The 22102-nt window shown below is 33.1% G+C and overlaps 1 protein-coding gene across 1 annotated transcript; it reads right to left on the bottom strand.

Annotated features, from left to right (window-relative positions):
- Positions 1-7096: 7096 nt before the first annotated feature.
- On the bottom strand, positions 7097-16490 carry LOC127737022 (thyrostimulin beta-5 subunit-like). The gene is made up of 3 exons (XM_052247570.1): positions 16258-16490; positions 9876-10104; positions 7097-8302 (listed from the first exon to the last, which is right to left on the bottom strand). Exons 2-3 carry the CDS (start codon positions 10095-10097, stop codon positions 8105-8107), a joined length of 420 nt encoding a protein of 139 aa, XP_052103530.1. The 5' UTR covers positions 10098-10104; positions 16258-16490; the 3' UTR covers positions 7097-8104.
- Between the last annotated feature and the right edge of the window lie 5612 nt (positions 16491-22102).

Genomic DNA, 22102 nt, shown 5'->3' with positions numbered 1-22102 from the left:
AAAACCTAATCTTTGCCTCCAAGTAAAAAAAAACATTACTTTTATGATTGTTTAGAATGCGTCATTTACTCGATTGATAATTGTATCCTGTTTGTTTGTTTGTTTGTTTGTTTTTTATTATTACCGAACAGAATGACTCTTTTTTTAGTCATCACAATCTTCTATCATCCCGGGCTTGTATTTCCTATCATGATTTCCTTGATAGAGGATTGCTGCTCACAAGGAAGCTATTAAACAAAGAGTTCCAAATGGTGAAGTTGAAATCATCCCTTCGTAAATTTTACGGACGCCATCACGAGTTGGTTGACCGTTATGGAATAACCGTTTCACAGATGATATCGGATATGTTCCTTATGTCGTAACTACAATATCCTTCCCTTTTCACGAATGTGACCTACCGAATTAGACTATTTACCGGATTTGTAATAACATAAGCAACACGACGGGTGCCACATGTGGAGCAGGATCTGCTTACCCTTCCGGAGCACCTGAGATCACCCCCAGTTTTTGGTGGGGTTCGTGTTGCTTAGACTTTAGTTTTCTATCTTGTGTCATCTGTACTATTATTTGTCTGTTTGTCTTTTTATTTTTGGCCATGGCGTTGTCAGTTTGTTTTCGATCTATGAGTTTGAATGTCCCTCTGGTATCTTTCGTCCCTCTTTTAATTGCGTAGACGTGTTTATTTCCGCCAAAACTGATCTTATTATGTCAATAGTGTATAAGTTGACCCCAAATGGTTGATATAAGATGAATTTGTCACTATTCGTCATTAATATATTTCTCAAAGTGATACACATACTTTGAATGCTTTTGACACATTAGCAATAATTTTGACAACTGGACAAGGTGTTGTCACATGCTTATATAAACAGGATATGCTTCACCTTCCGAAGCACCTGATATCCCTCCAAGTTTTGATTGCCAAAGCTTAGTTTTGTGTTCAATGTTCATATATTGTCTTGAATATGCATGAAACACTTGCCACTAGATGTTAAGTTTCCTGTTGGTTATTGACGCTTTATGCAACCACCTTGTCTATTAGTCTATTACATGGTTGCCAGTTTTTATTGGTGTAAGAATCTGGAGTACCCGAAAAGAACCATCGAAACTAGCAGATCGGGTCAAACACATCTCTCCACGAGCGGGGTTCGAACTCGCAACCTTAGAGTTGATAGGCTAGTGATCACTCAAGACTAGTTACTACGAGTTCTTAGGCGCATTGAGGCCATACGTTAAACAAGTAACAATTAATCAATCACTGCTCACATAAGACTGTTTTATTATCTTAATCCTTGTATATTTGCACAGTCTGTCTCGATCGGAAATTGTCCTTTGTATTCCCCCTTTACCATTGTTGGATGAGTATCTCATTGTTTTATATAAAACATAATTTCTTTGTTTGAATAAGGGTCATTAAAATGTAACAGCACAATATAACGACTATGTGATTCTACTTTGCAAATAAATCACAATACATAGTGACAAAAGCTTAACAAATGGATCATTAAGCAGTCTGTTGATTTTAATCTTACCCTTGTGGGTTATTTATCTTCATGTCATTTATTGCCGTTCTTATTTAGGTTCGTTTTAATTCTGAATACACTGGAAATACCGTCATGTTTAATTAAAGCATAAGTATATATGTATATATATATATATCAGTATTGCTGTAAGCTCACACGACCAGGAAGCTTATTAAAATGTTTCTTTAACAAACATGAATTAAGTACATTATTTCATATAGCTATGTAAGATGAGAACCTTACAATTTTACATTTGAATGAGGTCCAACCTAAAAATTATTATTTAAACAAGGAATTGCATATTTTGTTATATTTTCAATTTTGTTCCCCGGTTTTTGAATAAAATACTAGAATAAGCATAATGAAAATTCAGATCAGATGTAGTTCATAAAACAAACAAAAATAACCTTCAAAACTCGTACACTAGAACTTTTTTTAATTTCTTGGCCTAAAATCTTCATTTATGATTCATTTTAAAGAAAAGATGTCAGTTAATCTTTTGAAGTGAAAAGTACGAAAAGGTTTAACAAACCGTTTGTGGCAATAACCAGTAATTTTATCTGAGGAACAAAGTTGTTGACCTGGTTAGTGTTTCAGTATAAATATACATAGTTAAAAAAAAATCTCGCATCTTAGAATTTTGCTTTTAATCTGAGAGTTTATAAATTGACTAAAATTGTTCTCAAGTATGCAAGAGATTACATCTATTATAAATCAAACGTATTTCTACAAAGCTTTGAAATATATTTATTAAAAATTTTCTCTTTCTATACTTATTTTGGCCATTTTAATTGTCATCCTTATAAAACAAAAGTAAAAATAACAAAAGTACCGAACTCCAATGAAAATTCACCACGGAAAGTCCTTTACCACATGGCAAAATCAAAATACCAAACATATCAAACGAACAGAAAACAACCGTCATACCCCCGACCCGGCACAGGCATCTCCCCACGTAGAAAACGGGGGAGTAAACCCGGTCCCATCGCAAGCTAAACCTCCGACCCGCATGGCAGTCGCATATAATTCCGTTATATTGACAACAATGTGTGAGCAAAGCAAACAGACATAATAGGTAAAAATGTCAAAAATTGGGGTACAACATTCAACATTGTGCTATAATCTTAATTACTATAAAACAAATAACTTTGTCATATAACCGCTTGCTATCAATCTTCGGCTATCGCTCTTTAGTGATATATTTGTCCGTTTATTTATCTATACATCACAATCGAGCACACCGAATTTTCAGCTTATCTGTAATTTTGACTTGGTTTGAAAAGAGAGAAAACTACTTGTAATTTCAGCATCCCTCGAATGGACTTTGCATGACTCATTGACATTAACGGTACAAATTGTTCTGCACCAGATGCGCATTTCGACTATAAATGTCTCTTCAGTGATGATCAAGGCCAAAATATTCGCAAAAAAGGACAGAAAGTATAGCCCAACATGTCATAAAAGGACTACAATCAGCATAATCAATCTCCTGACTAGAGATGTTTTAATCAATCTTCGTCAATTCAAGATAAATTAAAGACAATTATATTTACTAATTAATATAATTTAGGATAAATGCGAATGGCAGCTTTGGAAAATTGCAATAATGATTAATACACAATTCTCTAATAATTATCCCTCAAATCTTTGTTGAACATTTTCTAATTCGATTTCATCGTCTTCATTATTTTTTTTTAATCCAGCAATAGTTAATTGTTTGATATATTTTAAGACAACTTAATGAAAGTTGCTTAGCTTTGCAATTTAGAGGTACAAATAAATTTATGACATTCTATTGTGTTTTATCAGCTTTAAATATTTCATTGAAGTAAACAGTTGGTGCAGTACATCGACATGCAATTTCTTGATTATTGAATGACACAACAGGCGTAACTATTTTGACCTAATTAAACTTCATTAAAATTTCTGATGAAATTTATTTCTTTGATTAATGAACATTTTATTATTTGAAAGTTTAAAATATGAACCAAGTCGTCAATAAAAAAAATCGCAATTCAAAGTACATACAACACTATGGCTAAATTTTATGAATGTTAACTCCACCTTAAACCAGAATGAGTTCAACAAAGGACAACGCGATCACGTCTGCTAATGAACACGGAAACAAACTTTGTTTCTTTTATAAAGATTGTAATCGTGTTCCTTGTACAGACATGTTAGAATATGGCGGGGTCAAACACGTTTACCTCTTACATGTACCTATCCTATAGTGCATGGTATAATAGCACAACTATGCAGCGCCTTTTGCAAACTACAGAATTTGATTTAAATTCAAACTGCAAAGTATTTTCGTCCGTTATCAAAATAGTAAAAGACACTTTCAGTTTACATTTTCAATAATTAGAAAAAGCAAACATTGGTTATTTGTCGATTCGTTTGGTTGATGTCTCGTCAAAGTATAATACCCCGATATATCTTTTTATTCATAATAACTGATTATTCACATGCAAAACTGCATATGTGAAGTCCTATGTGCAGGTTCACTCGTGCAACTATGAAGCTATAGAAGTATACCAAGAATTGGGTGTCGCAAAATACTTGGTAGACCTAAAAATTCCTGTATATGTGTTTATGAAGCTGCATCTGATATACAATATGGTTAAGAGATAACCTTTGTCAAGTAGGAAAATAAATGACATGCGCACTTTATCTTACATTATACAAGATTGCATGCTTGTTCCTGGTTTTTGCCGTGAATTTAATGGGATTCACTGATTGATTGTTTTAACGCCTAATTACACATATGGCAGGCATATTCAAGACCAGATAACATTTTCAATTAACCTTATACGAAGTTCTGTGAACTGGGTGGACTCTGATGAAAGACATGAAATTTGGCTTACAACAGGCCGGTCATCTTGTTATAATGAGAAGATGTGGTATGATTGCCAATGGAACAACTTTCCACCAGAGACCAAAATGAGGTAAAAGTTAGCAACTATATGTCATCTTACAGTCTTCATCCATGAGCAAAAACATACCGTATAGCAAGCTATAAAAAGCCCCTACATGACAAATGTATAAGAATTAAAACGAGAAAATTAACGGCCTGATTTATGTACAAAACAACAAACGAAAACAAATATGATATACAGCAACAAACGACAACCACTGAATTACAGGCTCCCGACATACAGAATGTGACTGGATTAAACATGTCTGTGGGTTCCCAACTCTCTCCTTTCATGGTATAGTTTATAGTATGGTTTAGTGTAACAACACAATAAAATAACAAACAATAAAAGTCAGTGGACCTTTAAAGATTTGTTGAAAGAGTTCTATACCGTGCAAGGTTTGACAACTGTTATAAATATGTGGACACGTGAATTTTAAATATTTTACAGTTAAACCCATTCCAAAAGATGGGCGTCCGTTTGACTTTTCGGGATGTAGAAATATGGAGCCATTTATGGTTTCAATCCTGTCAACCCACTTAGCAGAACCTAAATATTAAATAAATTGTTTATTATTGTTCTCGTCCTGAATATGCATGAACTATTTGACACTGGACATTCATCAAAACAACAATCATTTAATATTTATTTCACAGAAAGCGTGACATCAAAATGTCCCCATTCCAACGCATGTGGCTGTGTGTCTATACACCCCACTCAGCCAAACGATCTCGTTTATTACATAAAATGACAATTCTAAGTATTACACCCACGATCAAGGCTAAATGAATAAAAACAACGTAACAGAAAATAGTTTCTTTATTAGATAAACAAAAATCAAATATAGCATTGGACTATTCACATGAGATTCGGCTCCGGACCATTGACGTAACATACATAATATGACAAACAAAAATAATAAATAAAAAATTTAACAATAGTTAATTATGAGTTACATTTTCTTTATCTTATTTTAGGATTAGAGGATCTAAATGCCTGATCGCTAACCTTGCTTCGCTTTTGACTTTCTCCTGCAAATCTACATATATACTATCTTCACATATTACTATCAAAGAAAATGCGTGACATATTGATGCTAAATATTACTGACGATATAACTTAATATGAAATCAAATTATATAATTTACTTGATTTCTCCCAAGGTTTATATTTAAAACACCCACGACCCAGAGTGACAGGCAATGAATGAAATTAGAATCACAATATTTCAGGGAGACATAATTATCCCAATCTTATACTATGCTTGGAGTTTTACACATCTATTTATACATTCGATGAATTGCAATGCTTATTAAGAAAAATTTTATTGGTAGAGGAACCGGATAAGTCTTAGTAAACCATAGACCATTATATAAATAACACATAGCTTAGAGGGTAATAGAGCAGATTGTTACCCCGAGAAAACATTGTCAACCGCGGCGAAGCCAAGGTTGACAATGTCTTTTTCAAAGGGTAACAATCTGCTCTATCACCCTCTTAGCTATGTTTTATTTAATTTATTATACTGAATGTTCTGTTATCACTGTATATTAAATTTAATAAACTATAACGTCTTGTACATAACAAACATCCGTATTTAATAAAGCGCACAATTGATCAAGCGTCTCCTGCAGGGTAATAGAGTATTTGTCATGGGATAGAGTAAATTGTCTCCCTCGTATTAACCAATCACAATCTGGCTTTTTGACATGAAGTATAATAATAGAGACTAATAAATAAACTCTTTTTTGGGTGCGTCATGTATTCTTGTTTCTTTAAAAATGGTTGAACAAAGCTGAAAAACCTACAATGGCGATAGAAAGTCCCCGTTGAGAAATTAAAAAAAAAAAACAACTAAAACTAAGGTTTCAACTCACTTAGGCAAAGTTGACCCGGGATGAATTCGGCTATTCTTTTTACAGATCCCATATGGCCATATATCCCTAATGTTTCTTCGTTTCTACGTATTTATACCTCCCTGGCTTTCAAATGTTTTGGTGTGACAGTTCCTAGCGAAAATGAATTCAGAAAAGCGCTGAAGTCGCAGATTTATAAAGTGTTATTTTTATTTTGTACTCTCGACCAACAATGCCATTTCAATGACTATTCCGATTTAGTATATCACAGTGTTTCCAGTTCTAGTGAATTTACCTAAGAAGCTGTGCAAAAATATTTAATACTTTCTGTTGTCAAATTTCGATCTACATTAAAATCCTGGATTTGGTTTTCAGGTCACATTTTAAGCATTACTCTACTCTACAATATATTTCGTTGGTTCATTGAATTCTACCTCGAACTTGTCGATATATTTGGACCAAGACAATATTAACGAATTGTAAGTCATTTGATTGGAAGCCATTGTCTCGGGAGTGTTTTTAATTTTACATTTCATTAATTGTTTTGCATGTTATTGTTGAATGAATTACATTTAATCTTTCTGGTAGTCTATTGAACCTGTACCTCAACAAAAATGAATAAGTCATACATTTAACAGTAAAGTTTATGTTTTATAAGTCGTGTTAAAAAAGGTCAAGAAATGGGTCAGGGAAGTATTATACAATTCCAATTAGATAAGTATTATGTATAAACAGACTCTTACGTATTATAAAAGTCATTCTGTAGAGAGATATGTTAAGACTAGTTTAAAATCTAATTACTTAATTTATTGTTGAGATGTATCTAACATAAAATTTTGTACATAAAAGTTAAAAATATCTTGATAATCATAACTTCGTTTCCCTCCCACAGGACAATTATCTCCTTTCAATTTGAGAACTAAACGCTGGTGCATTACTCTATAAAAGCTAAAGAGTTTATTGAATTACAAGGTTGCTGACCTACCTTCTTGACTTTTGCTACATTGTAACAGTAAAAGACCTTTTGTAATAACTATAAAAAAGCATGCCAGAAATAAAAGCAATTGTTTTGAATGAGAAATCATTCAATTCATAGCAGTTTACATGTTTGATTGTCAACCAAATATCGGTAATGATATTTAAGACTTCGAAAAGCATATCTTATAATTGAAATGTTAATAGGAACAATAATTTTGCCGAAAATATCTTAAAAAACAACATTTTGATGCGAGTCAATAAAGACGCGACTATTGATTATTTTTAATTTTACTTCATAAATTATGCGACCATCATTCTGTCAAATATGTAAAGTATTTTATCATGCCAGTGACATCATAAATTACATTTCTGTATGTAAGTCAGTAAACTACACTGTTTAGAATCTATTCACTTTTCGACGAGTTGTGAAAAAATGAAGAAAAAAACATCTTTTTCTTTATTTTGGGACAAAAAAGGCTTAATCATATTTCCGCCTTTGCCACAAGTGTCCATTTGACCTTGTGGGACTAACATAACGGTCACTATACGATTTTCAAGCTTAGTAAAACACTTCATATCTTTACCTGCGATATATATAGTACAAATCAGTTTCTTTCTACATATAAAAAACAGATGACGATAGTTCATAGAGTTTAACAATATTGAAGTCCCTGTAGTTCAATACTTACAAAAAATTTTCACTAATGTATAATACAAATAATAGAATTGGGAAAGTATAATGTCAATAATAACAGGATTTGATTCTTTATAATACTTCGGTTGGCCATAATCTGATATGAACATCATAAAACCAGTCTATTGATCCCTGATCCTATCCATTTAGATTTTCACAGCTTGTGCTGTCAGAACTGCAGCTTTTACAAGAACAAAACGTGGCGTCAAATACTTCGTAGGTCGGATCCGGATGCAAGGGATGACAATTGGTTAATGTTACTGTCCGTTTCTGTATACCACCATAAGTACATACTTTATGGTTGCTAATTTTGTACGGAATCTTGTAATCTGCTATCTGAAAAGATAACCGGAAGTGAAAAATATCACATAATGTCAGAAAGATTTAGCAGACTATATGTAAGACGTGTCTTACTTTAATATATATTTCAAATCAAGTAAATGCATACTATCTTCACGAATAACCAGCTTAATCCAAGGGAAAATGTATCGTCAACAAATCACTTTATTCAGTGTGTAAGTTCTACGAACTTTGCTTTACGTGAGTGGTAAATATGAAAAATTAATAACTTTTTTCATCAAGCGTTTGATAATGAAAAAGCATATGACTGCGAAATAGAAATAATTTAGTAATACCATAATGAAAAATATTCTCTAGGTAATACGATGTATTCGTTGATTAATAACAATGTGCGTGTATTGAATAAAGAGAATTGTCGAGCCATTTTCTCCTGTATTTTAAGTTGTTTAAACGTAAACGGGAACAAGATTGTTGTAAAGTCTAAATAATAGTCTTAAAATATCTTTACAATTTTATTTATATCCATAATTTTTTTTAAAGTAAATCAACGCCACATATTTCTGTTGAAGGAAATTATGAAACAATATTATAAACTGTACATGTTTGTGTTAAATTTTGCATCCAAGAAACGTTTATCCAAAAATTAATTATTTATATAAAATAAAATTATGAAAGACAAAACAGAACTTCACTTCAAACAGAGTTTTGGTATTGGTTAAGAATGTCTTTCTTATTCATATTTGTTTTTATGGAAAAATATTTAACATTTGTAAGAATCCATCGAAATTGCACTTTTCAGACATCTCAAGATGTTCATTTTTTGGTTACAGTTGTAAAAACACATCAAAGCTCTGACATGAAGTTGTTACAATGGATATTGTTATTTTTTGTAAATAAGGAGAGACGTTTGAAAACTTGCCATGGTGTGAAATAAATATATGTAAAATTGGCCTGTAGGCTACTTCGTCTGACGTGAACAAAGAAAAGAATTGGGTAACTCAATTACACTCGATATTTCTTAATTTCCTACTGCAAGATTATAAATTTATTACAAGAAGTTATCGTATACACCAACTCAGGAAGAGCAATTTTGAAAATTGCAAAATAAGAACTATATACATGAAGAACTATTTGGTACAATATTGGGCCAATGTTGATTTCTTTCTTTAATTTTTTTTGACGGTCTGCTGGTAGTTTTTTGATAGTCTAATCATGGCAAAACCAAACTCAAACCATATTTCAGAAAATCTTTTGAAAATCAAGACAAAGGGATCTTTTACTGATCATTTAAACTGTAGTTATATAAATCATCTAAGATACAAGGCTGGTACGACAGACGCGCGCTAAAAAAAACTCATAAGTGGCGCTCGAATCAAAAATCTTAAAAATCATTATTTAGTTCAAAATAAAACCTGCATCACTTTTGTGTAGTTTGCTTAATCAAATTTTAACAAATGGTTTGGATAGAGAATTACATGCATCAAACTGTATGGTATATTTCATTTCTGATGAACGTTTTTCTTTATACGGCGAGACTCGAAACAAATATATTTATCCTCTTTTTATACGGCGAGACTCGAAACAAATATATTTATCCTCTTACACTTACCTCACTAGAGTCGCACCTGCCATAGCAGGAATAAACTGTTATAATATCAGAACATGGCAAAACAAGTCCATGACGAGTTATAAACGGTTTGGTGGCTCTGAAATTATACTCTCTACGAAAACACGCCAACATTGAATCAAAATCAAAGGACCCGGATACAGATGTCAGTTGAAGATATGAAGATACAACAAATACCAAAAAGATCAAATGGTTAACAGCCATACACAGCCTAAAACAAAATAAAAGGCATTGTACTTGGAATACTTCATTCTGTTTTCAAAGTTTTCACTTTTTAGTAGAAAAGTTGATATACTGACCCTTGAAAAATTGTTCTCATTTAGATTATTCAAATACAAAAGGACGGTAAAACATTTGCACCATACAATTTCAGTTTTACATACCAAAAAGCAATATTGCATAATGGTATTTTAACACTTTATTGATTTGTAGTCTGAATAATTGTTCAACGACATACTGTTTTTAAAAGTGGATTGGCCACAATCCGGTTAAGTATAATTCAGACTCAAGTTTTATACAGTTAAGACCCAGTTGAGTGCAATTAACACATGGTCGAACACGGTGTATTAAAGTAGTTAAGGTAATTTGGCAATCTTTCTGAAAGACATGAGGAGTTGTGGTACGACTACAAATGAGATAACTATAAGTAGATATGTAGATGTTAACAGGTAATCAATACAAGACTGGGACTTGTTAAAGGTTAATGACCTGGCCCCTTCTGTAGGCCTGTGTATTGCAAAATATTCAAACTCAAAGTGCATATATTTTACATTTATTTCCGTTATAACATTTGAAACATAGATTATTCACATGTTTGTACATGTTATGTAAGCGTTTTAAGTATACAAAAAACCTTTACAATGATAACAAAAAACCCCTAGCTCGTGCTGAGTCACTGAGGTCGATTGTACCCTAGAAGGTGTACTTGAATAGGTCCATATAACTACTAAATAATATCTTTTATTGAAAAACTTGTTTTAGGGAAATTTTTATCTATTACGTACAAAATTGTCAAATATTAGTGTACAAGGGGAAAGGCTGTGAATTTTCTGTAAAATATCCATATGTTTCGTACTAAAACAACAAAAGGGTACATAATGTCTAATTTCAGGATGAATGTTTATAAAATGAAGTTTTCTTTTCTGTGCGTCTTACAATCAATTTAATTTCAATTGTGTCATGAAAGGCGAACATATAGTATTATCCATGGTAAATATTTACTTAAGACTGAAATGTTTATCAGTTTTGGTATGTTGACTCTACTACATAAACACATAAATGATGAAGAATTCCTCATCATGCTGTAACTTCACTTGTTTCACTTGAAATTTTGTTAGCAATTAGGGAAACACATAATCCAGACAACAGGGTTTGATGTAATATTTCAATACCTGATAACTGAAAATTTTCTCAAGATGTAGGAATAAATGGTTTATCTAAAATTGCTAATTAACTAAGCAATCAAGTATTTAGGCCCATAAGAAGAATTTATTTCAAATCCTATAAAAAAATAAATCAAATATTTAGGCCCCAAAGGACGAGTTTTACACTAATCCTATCAAAATCGAAATAACTTCAGTATCAATATTAGTCATTACATTAAAAGATTGATGAGACATTGATTGTCGAAATGTGCATCTGGTGCAGAAAAATTGGTACCGTTTATGTCATTACATGTAACACATATAAGAGGGTCTGGATGGGGTCCTTCATTTCCTTATTGTTTAATTTCTTAGGTCATTGTTCTCTATTCTATATATGCGTGTTCCTTATTCTTTTTTATGCCCCACCTAGGCGCATTTTGTTTTTCGGTCTGTTCGTCCGTTCGTTCGTCCGTCTGTCCCGCTTCAGGTTAAAGTTTTTGGTCAAGGTAGTTTTTGAAGTTGAAGTCCAATCAACTTGAAACTCATGTTCCCTATGATATGATCTTTCTAATTTTAATGCCAAATTAGAGTTTTGACCCCAATTTCACGGCCCACTGAACATAGAAAATGATAGTGCGAGTGGGGCATCCGTGTACTATGGACACATTCTTGTTCTTTATATTTTAACACCCTGTTATTCTCATTTTTTTTTCTAGTCTGTAAGTTATTTTTTTACCTATTTTTCTGTAATATTAGTTCATTATTATCTATTCTGTAAACCCCCATCCAGACCCTCATATAAAATGTATATACATGTGGGTTTTCGCATTCGAGTCATTTTACCTAAGCAGTGCAATGAAACTAATGGCGAAGGAGTAATCTGATAATAAAGAAAGATCAAAATAACTGGACACTAATAAGAAAACAATAGCGTTATATATTCTGAATCGTTGACTTGGCATATTTGATTATCTGAAGATTGGTCATTATTAACTGTGTAATGTAGCATCAAGATCTATGTATATGCCTCGTATTATAAAACATGTGGCGGATTAGCGTAAATGAAGCGGCAACTAAACAAAAATACAAAATAAACACACGCACACACATTGTTTTAAAAAGCAAACCAAAGGAAGGTTCCGGACTGTTCTGCAATATTTTATCGAACTTTTATGGTCAATTGCAATATTTGTATCCTGATGAGAAGTAATATGAGATTTTATCTTCCGAAATAGGCATTTTTTTATACGCTGGTGAAAAAGTATACAGTTATAAAGGCGGTTCTACATACTTATGCTTTGTCATTGCACATGGTCAGGTTTTCCTACTCTTTATGACGTCTTTACACTAAATCCATTGGATGTGTACTGATTTTGGTCTTCACATATGATTTTTAATACTTGTTATTGGCTTCGAAATAGCTTTCTGTCACTGTGAGTACACTCTGATCGGATTTTTTTGTTTCTATATTGCAAGTTGGTTGTGTGTGTGTGTGTGTGTTGGTGTGTGTGTGTGTGTGTGTGTGTGCTTTGTATTGATCTAATGAATCAAGCCATTTTCGACTGACATTTAAAGTTTGTTTTTATGTTGTGCTGTTGCACCATTGTCCAAGTTAGGGGAGGAATGGGCGCCTGCAAACATGTTTAACCCCACCACATTCTGTATGTGCCGGTCCCAAATCAGGAGCCTGTATTTTAGTGTTTGTAGTTGTTGCTATACATTATCTCGCTGCATTAAAGACCTGTTGGTGACCTTCTGCTGTTGTCTGTTCTATGGTCGGGTTGTTGCCTCTTTGACACATTCCCCATTTCCATTCTCAATTTTATTATGGTTGTTTTTCGTTTGTTGTTTTAAATCAGGCCTTTGATTTTTTGGTTTCCATTGTTATTTCAGGGACTTTTTTAAAAGTTTTATAGCTGGCTATGTGGTATGGGTTTTGCTCATTGTTGTAGGTCGTACGGTGACATATACAAGATAGGCGGAAGATACCAATGGGATTGTCAAACTCATAAGTCGAAAACAACTGACAATGTTATGGTCATGTAAATGCTAAAATTTACGTCATTTGTTCTCTTGTGGATAGTTGTCTTATTGCCAATCATACCACATCTCCTTTTTTATATTGGCGTTCACCGAGTGACATGAACTATTTTTTTTCAATAACGTCAAAACTAATAAATGTAAAGTTCTTTTCGATGTTTTGACGACATCTCTGAGTATGGGGACCTTAATGGCAGCTGTTTATCACTAAATAGTGTCGATCATGTTTTATAGCTATTTATTTATTTGGTGTAGAGAACAGATCTTTTCTTATCCCAGTTTAATTTATTCACAACTGCTCTAGACTTAATTCTTTTACAACTGCTCTAGACTTAATTCATTTACAACTATTATAGACTTCTGGCGATTTACATCTAGTCGTACTGTATATATTCCGGTCTATTGCTGACATGTTTATGTTGGCCTTCATTTTGTTGTATTTTTGGGTTGATGTCTAACTGATGTATACCTCGCATCTCTTTTTTATTTGTAAGAAGCAAGAAGCATGAATGGAAGTCCGTCAGTAAGTTCAGTGCAGATAGGCCACCCGTTTAGTTATTATTTGGATATATGAGCATGCTGTGGCATTTGACCTTAACGGAAACATTGCAAAGTAATCACTTTAAATCTGATTCATGTTAAGATCAAATTGCTACCAATCTTTGAGAAAATAAACTCATCATAGATACTTGCAGGGTTAAAATTGTGTACGCCAGGAGGCGTGTTTTGTCTAAACAAAGACTTATCAGTGACGCTCGAATAAAAAAAGTTAAAAAAAGGCCAAATGAAGTACGAAGTTAAAGAGCATTAAGGACCCGAAATTCCGATAGGTTTTATGAAATAAAGCTAGAGTAATCTATACTTTGGGTAGAAAATCCCTAGTATTTCGAAAAAAAAATCAAAGTTTTGGGAAGATTAATTTGATTCATGCGTTACCCTAGTTAAGAGCTATGGTCTTTGTCAATTTACAAATGAGAGTTTGTATCTTGTGCACTCGAGACATATCATAATGTGAATAAATAAAAAATAACCAAAATACTTAAGGGTTGTGTACTACCATGAACAACACGACGGGTGTCACATATGGAGCTGAAACTGCTTACCCTTCCGGAGCACCTTAGTTAACTCCCCGGTTTTAGGTCGATCGTGTTGCTCAGTTTTAGTGTTCTGTGCTGTGTTTTTTGGAATTGTTCGTCTTACGTATGGCGTTGTCAATTTTTCTTGGACTTACACGAGTTTTGAATGGCCCCTAATTATAATGGAATGCCTTTACTTCAATCATGAAAATAACTGAAAATATCAGGTGTTTTAAATATAAATGTATGTTACTGATCTCTGTGCGCGATTCGTAAACTATACAAATCAGCTACTCAACTGCAGTCTTTAACTTTTTATCAAGATCACATCGATCCCTCTGTGGAGGTTTGGATATAATTTCTGCTATTTATGCATCCAATTTCACTGGTTATGAAGAAGACTCATGAATGGGTCAATGATAGCTTCAAGTAATAAAGAGAAGAGAAGTTACCATATCGACGCTGTCTTGGTCCGTCTTGAAAATTGAAACCGGTTAAAACGAACCTCAGAAGGACTAAAATCTATTTCAAAAGACGCAGAATGAGAGATCGCTTATGATAAACAAAAATCAAATTTCCGAATTATTTTCCGAATATTCTCTTTCATTCAAGTATTTATTAAAGTCTGTCTGATAGAAATATTTAAACGAGAAAAACGTACGAGATGATTTTCACGGGCACAACACGTGTTTCTGGGATAACTTTCATCTTGTACGCTTAAAAGTTTGGAAAGCCAAAACATATAAATGGAGAATGTGTCCCATGGACACAGATGATGCCTCCGCTTGCACACAACGTTATAAAGGGACATAACTCAAGAACGGTAAAAGTGACGGCACCCAAATTCGAACTTGATCTGACTTTTGTGGTCATAAGCATAATTGAGACAAACATAAGTTAGAGAACGGAAACGAAAAATTCAGCATTTTTTCTATTGATAAAGGGGTATAACCCTAGAATGGTAAAAGTGACGCCACCCAAAATAAATCTTGGTCTGTGTTTTGTGGTAATAAGCACTGTGTATAAGTTTCATAACATTTGGTTTCGGCAAACTAAAGTTAGAGAATGGAAACTAATTTTGGGATGTACGTACGTACGGATGGACGTAGACAGACAATGGTAACACTTAATGCCCCCTCCGCTGCTGCAGGGGCATATTGATATAGTTCGAGAGCACAAGTTCAAAATGGGTCTCAACAGAACAAAAATACCAAATCCAAGGTTTTAAAAAGGGGAAATCCATAAAACCTGAATAAATCAAAAGCCTTTATCAACCAACGGAACGAACGGAAAACAACTGTTATATTCCTGACCTGAGTAAGGCATTTTCCGAAGAAAATAATGGGGTAAACACGGTTTTATATCTATTAAACCTCTCACTTGTATGACAGTTGTTTATAGATTTGTCATATTGACAAATTTGGTGAGCTTCCCAAACAGATGTGACAATTATTAAGATCCAGCATTACAAACTGTAAACTAATGTTTACTTTGCGCGAGGGGCTGCAGTCAACCTTGGCATTTTCTTAATAACATAATTTTATGAAGTGGAAAATTAGACAAAATATACCATGTTTTATCCCCAATACCTATGCACTGGCTCCTGGTGGATGTCAATACTTCTCAGTATAAATATGAATAAACTCATCATAGAAATCAGTGCATGTGCGATCCAACATCGCATAAGAAAAAATGAAAGTAATATTCAATAAATTTCATAATAATAATTAGCAAGTTGCCTGAAAAGAAACATTATATCATAAAGTAAACTCAATAACAAAATTACTGCAGGTATTAAATAATTCCATGAAATTATAAAAGAAGAATATTAATTTTTCTTTCAAGTCTTCGAATAACAAAGTAAATTTAAGTAATATAACTCACCCAATTTTTCTTCAAGTGTCTTTAAATGATGTAGGATATATCACACAAATTATCTGTAAAAGGAGATAGCAATTATAAACGATTTTATCCATGTTTAGCATTAATCCGTGACATTCCCACGTATGTTTGTAAAATACGCATCAACGGATCAATAATGTCGTTCATCACCACCCAGTAACAGTTCAAATACTTCCGGTCACATTTAGTACCCCCTATTATAGAAATTATGTCAATAGGTGTACTAATACTTTACGATATAACAAACCCATCTCTTATTATAGCAATCCTAATGACTGTTATAGATAACGTCTATATGGTTATCAATATAAAGTAAGCTACCGAAGTGTGGTGTTTAAAGAGTTTTTTCTTCAAAACCAAAGAAGTGTTTTACAATTTTTTTTTCAAAGTTATTGACATTTTCCTTAAAATTGGGAATACTGCAAAATTTAAGTATAAATTAATACATTTCTATTTTAATACGAAAAAAAATGCATTATCGACGTGAAACAGATTTTTATGAAACCTTTCAACTGCAAAAGTCTGAGTAAAGAAAAGTTGTATGACAATCCTTATAATCAGCAGACCAATTAATGATCAAATAAAACGTTGCTATCAACATGCACAAACAGCAGATTCTTAATGAGAACCAAGAAACACAAACTATGGCATACAAAACAGTTAAACAATTAATTTAATTTCAATTGTCAATGAAAGTGTGCATTTTATACCTTATTCCAGTCAACTGGTTTATATACATTGAAAAAAAATGATTTTAATATTCAATATATTAAATTACTATGAAGATATTGTTCTGTTGAGCGTAATAAATATATTTATGAAGAAGCACAATTTCATAATCGACTGCATTCTGGGTATTTTGTTTTGAAAAGCGTACAAAAGTTCCGTAACAATGGATATTAGACAAGTGAGGTAAGGTTATCTTCAACTAATTTTATTTCAACAATGAAATTACCCATAATAAAATAGATTATAAAATAGCCAACTACTGTGTGACAAGTTGTGGAACGTCTGTTCAAACCTAGATCTTGATATATAACTATAATCTTTAGATTTATATTGACAGTGTATAATATCGGTTAAAGTCTCCTAGAAGAATAATAAATTCACTATTAAATGACACGAATATCCTAAAAGACTTTGAAGACACTAATGAGCTGCATCTCAGTCTTTGCAGTACATTTAACCACTTAGATCAAGTTCATTTATAGACTTTGAGACGAAATTTCTGTCTGAAGCAAGTCAGTTATGATATTTCATTTTGTTCATCTACTATACCGCTATTATAGAGTTGACTGCTTTTCCTGTACATTTTTTTTTATTCTATGTTTTTAATTTAGTTTTGTTTATCCATTGATCGATCTGAAGTACTAGTAGTTTAATCACAACGGCGCGGGACGTTTGCGCTTTTTGATAGGACATTTGCGCTTTTTCAATAGGATATTTGCGCTTTATCAACATAACATAGGAGTAATCATGGTAAAACAGTTAAAAAAATTATTTAATATCAGAAACATAAAACATTCATGACATGTCAGTAACTGCTAGTAGTTCTTTGTTCATTTATGTATCATTTTCATTTTGCTTAGTTTCTTTTGTTACATATTCTGACATCGGACTCGGACTTCTTTTAAACTAAGTTTTACTGTGCGTATTGCTATGTGTTTCTTTATTCTACATTGGCTAGAGGTATAGGGGGAGGGTTAAGATCTCACAAAACATGTTTAACCCCGCCGCATTTTTGCGCCTGTCCCAAGTCAGGAGCCTCTGGCCTTTGTTAGTCTTGTATGTTTTTTAATTTTAGTTCATTTATATGATTTGGAGTTTAGAGTGAAATCCATTTTCACTGAACTAGCACACAAGGGGCCAGCTGAGGACCACCTCCAGGTGCGGGATTTTCTCGCTGCATTGAAGACCCATTGGCGGCCTTCGGCTGTTGTCTGCTCTTTAGTCGGGTTGTTGTCTCTTTGACATATTCCCCATTTCCATTCTCAATTTTATATACTTATATACAGCTTAAAGAATCAACCTATATCTTTTTATTATATGTCTGGTTTAACCGAATAATTTTTCTGATTTTGTCGTTGGTTCGGAAGAACTTTAAAAGAATATGTGAACATCTTTCCATGACTTTGGTAAGTTTTGTTAAGATTACAGGTAAACTATCACAGGTTAAAAGAGCAAATGTCCTGTCAATTTGGGTGTATGACATTTGCGCCAATTTTGAAAGTATATTTGTTTCCTTTGCGCCAAAATAAAGTTTTCATTTGCGCCAATTTAATTTGAACAGGTAAGATCTGGTAAATTTGAGATAATTACTGTTACTCAGGTTAACCCAACGTAGAAGGTAAGTGGTGTACCATGAGTATATGTCCATATTATATATATATATATATATATATATATATATACATGTAGGTTTGAACGTTGTTTTCAATTTAGACTTGTATATATCATTGTTGGGCGGATGTTTAGACGAGTTGTATATACAGAATGTACACAGCCATGTATCACCATCACTGCTGGTGATCCGATGGATAAATCTGTTGTAGAGTTGTCACTGGTTCAGACGTACTTATAAATATCATTATTTCTGTGACTGTATCTTGCATTAATTTGTAGGATCCTTTACAATAGATATTTCAGCTGATCTGTAACAATTCCATCTTCATGACTTATATATCATGTACTGTATTACGACGCTAGATTAAAACTGACGAGGAAAGGTAACACCCGGCCACCGAAAGCTTTAATACAGCGAAGCCTAGGTGGTCGAGTGGTCAAGCGCGTCGGATACAGTGCATGCGATTTCGTGTCATGATATCTCAGTAGCATGAGTTCGAATCCCGGCGAGGGAAGAACTAAAAATTTGCGAAAGCAAATTTACAGATCTAACATTGTTGGGCTGATGTTTAGACGAATTGTATATACTAGTACAGAATGTACACAGCCATGTATCACCATCACTGCTAGTGATCCGATGGATAAATCTGTTGTAGAGTTGTCACTGGTTCAGACGTACTTATAAATATCATTATTTCTGTGACTGTATCTTGCATTAATTTGTAGGATCCTTTACAATAGATATTTCAGCTGATCTGTAACAATTCCATCTTCATGCTTATATAACTCGACTGTATTACGACGCTAGATTAAAACTGACGAGGAAAGGCAACACCCGGCCACCGAAAGCTTTATTATAGTGAAGCCTAGGTGGTCGAGTGGTCTAGCGCGTCGGATACAGTGCAGGCGATTTGGTGTCACGATATCTCAGTAGCATGAGTTCGAATCCCGGCGAGGGAAGAACTAAAAATTTGCGAAAGCAAATTTACAGATCTAACATTGTTGGACTGATGTTTAGACGAGTTGTATATACATGTTGAGCCCATTGATTTAAACATTTCTGTTATGATAAGATGGACCTTTTGTACACAGAAACAAACTTTTGACGTTAAACTTACTTTTTTATAAAAAAAAAAGTGCTATTTTACATGTGATGTATATAATTTTAGAATCTTTTACGACAAGGTTATCTGCTCGAAATCCCACTTCCAACTCCCCGTGGTGAGCAGGGTGCAGATGGAAAGCGGTATTTATGTTATTATATCAATAAATTCTATACAACTTATATGTCTTATGACTTGTGTTTACCTGTAAATTGGCGTAAAAGAAAAAAAAATATTGGCGTTATAGAAAAAAAATTTATTGGCGCAAATGAAAAAAAATATTGGCACAAATGAAGTGCAGATTGGCGCAAATGCAAAACGCCGATCGATTTTGTTCAGGTCTATCAAAGTTTAAAGCGCAAATGTCCATGGTGTTTCGAGCGCAAATGTCTTTTCGTGTTAGAGGTAACAAAGAGCAAACGTCCTGTGCCTAATCACAACACATTCATATCCGTGTCTCTAGTCGGGAAAATCGTCAGGCATATATTATCTAAAGTAACTGCTGAGTGGTTTTTCTTTGTGAACTTCAACAGTTAACGAGTTTTTTTTTAATATTATTTGTTCTTTGAATTCGTTAGTTGGGACGATGAATAAGAGTGTATGTTTGGGTACACAATTGGTTATTACACACCACAAACTTGTGTACAGGACCAAGTCAGCAAACTTGTCCGTGTTTGATTTATTTTTTATTCTAGCTTGTATCTGGTGTTATTTGTCTTCCGGCCTTATGGACTTTTTTAATTTTTTCTTCAAACTCGGAGTTATTGCTTGTCATTCTACTTGGGTGTTATTAAAATTACATTTGTGTTGTTTGTGTTGTGTTGTTACATTTACGTGTATCCTTCCTTCATTTCCATTTGATCATCTCTTACAAACACAAGTTAAATCTATGTACGATGTCACAATCCTATTTATATTCTTTTTATATCGTTCATTGGTGCGTATTGTTTAAGCACGTTTTTTAAAAATGTCAAGCTATTTTACAGAACCTACCTATTGGATTTATTGTTAATTCGTTCTTGTCCTGTTTAGCATGCAATATCTTAGACTACCTCTACACATTAAGTAAAAAGTAAAATGACAAAAAATATCGAACTCCAAGGAAAATTCAAAACGGAAAGTCCATTATCCCTTGATTAAGTTATTTTAAAAACAAAATAATCATTTTGCATGTAATTGAATCTCTGCATTGTTTTAGTTCATTATTGAGACCTTTGAACTAAGATAAGTACATTTAATATGTATAATCTTGTAACTTGCTCAGATATCATGACAGTTGATAATTTTGGTTGATATATAGTTACCAATCTTGAATTTTTATTCAGAAATTTTTATCTTGAACCATCAGAATAAGTTTCTCACTTTTATAAGTAACTAATAGTATTCAATTGAACTACTAGTACTTGGTTCCTTCTTTAAATTTATACATGTTTGTCTTGAGCTTTATGAGCTTATTTTGCATCATATTTTGTTTGTCACTTGTCTTTGATTACGAAAAGGTTAGAACTCAGATGTTTACCCTGAAGGATGTTATCCCGCTTATGTACAGCTTGGTATTACGTGTTAACTTAAGTCTTGGATAATTCGTGCCTTCATTGTGATAGTTTTTGTTTTTTCAATCAAAAGATGCTTGTGTATTATTTTATGTAATCTTGCAGATCTAGATATAAGGAGATGTGGTAGGAGTATGAACCACATCAACAAACGACAACCACTGAACAACAGGTTCCTGACTTAGAACAGGTGCAAACAAATGCAGCAGATTTAAACTAGCATGATGACAAAACCCAACATCAAAAATAGCTTTAACGTTTTGAAAGCAAATGAAGTCTTCAGCAATCCATAGCTGTCTATATAAAATGTTAAGATCTAAATCGTCCCGATTCTAGTACAAAATAAATTAATTAAAAAGACACCAAGTCAATAACAACATCTTCTCAAAATACATTAAGAAATACTTGAAGATATAAAATACCTCTCATTACTCTGATCATTTAAGAGATCTGTTCAGAGCTGACCAACAACACGACAAACCAAAATGACATACTGTTTTGAAAAATAGAAGTGACTATGCCATATGTCAAACTCTAAATCGGTACAAGTCTGAACAAGCTATGAATTTTACGAAAGACAAAAAAAATAATGAACAGTGCAGAACAAAATCTTGCAAAATGACAAAATAAAGTGAACAGTTACAACAGAGTGAAAATATAATCAACGTAGTGTCCGAAGGGCACCATGCTATTCTCGCAATATCATATTTCAAGTTCAGTGAACTATGAGATCGAGGTGAAAAAAAACCACCAAATTTTGCATATATTTTAAAAGTTCATATCATATTGATATATATCATCACCAGAGATCACCCCCAGTTTTTGGTG

Source organism: Mytilus californianus, unplaced genomic scaffold, assembly GCF_021869535.1.
Source record: "Mytilus californianus isolate M0D057914Y unplaced genomic scaffold, xbMytCali1.0.p SCAF_4, whole genome shotgun sequence".
Classification (NCBI taxonomy): domain Eukaryota; kingdom Metazoa; phylum Mollusca; class Bivalvia; order Mytilida; family Mytilidae; genus Mytilus; species Mytilus californianus.
This window is presented reverse-complemented; position numbering and strand designations above follow the sequence as displayed.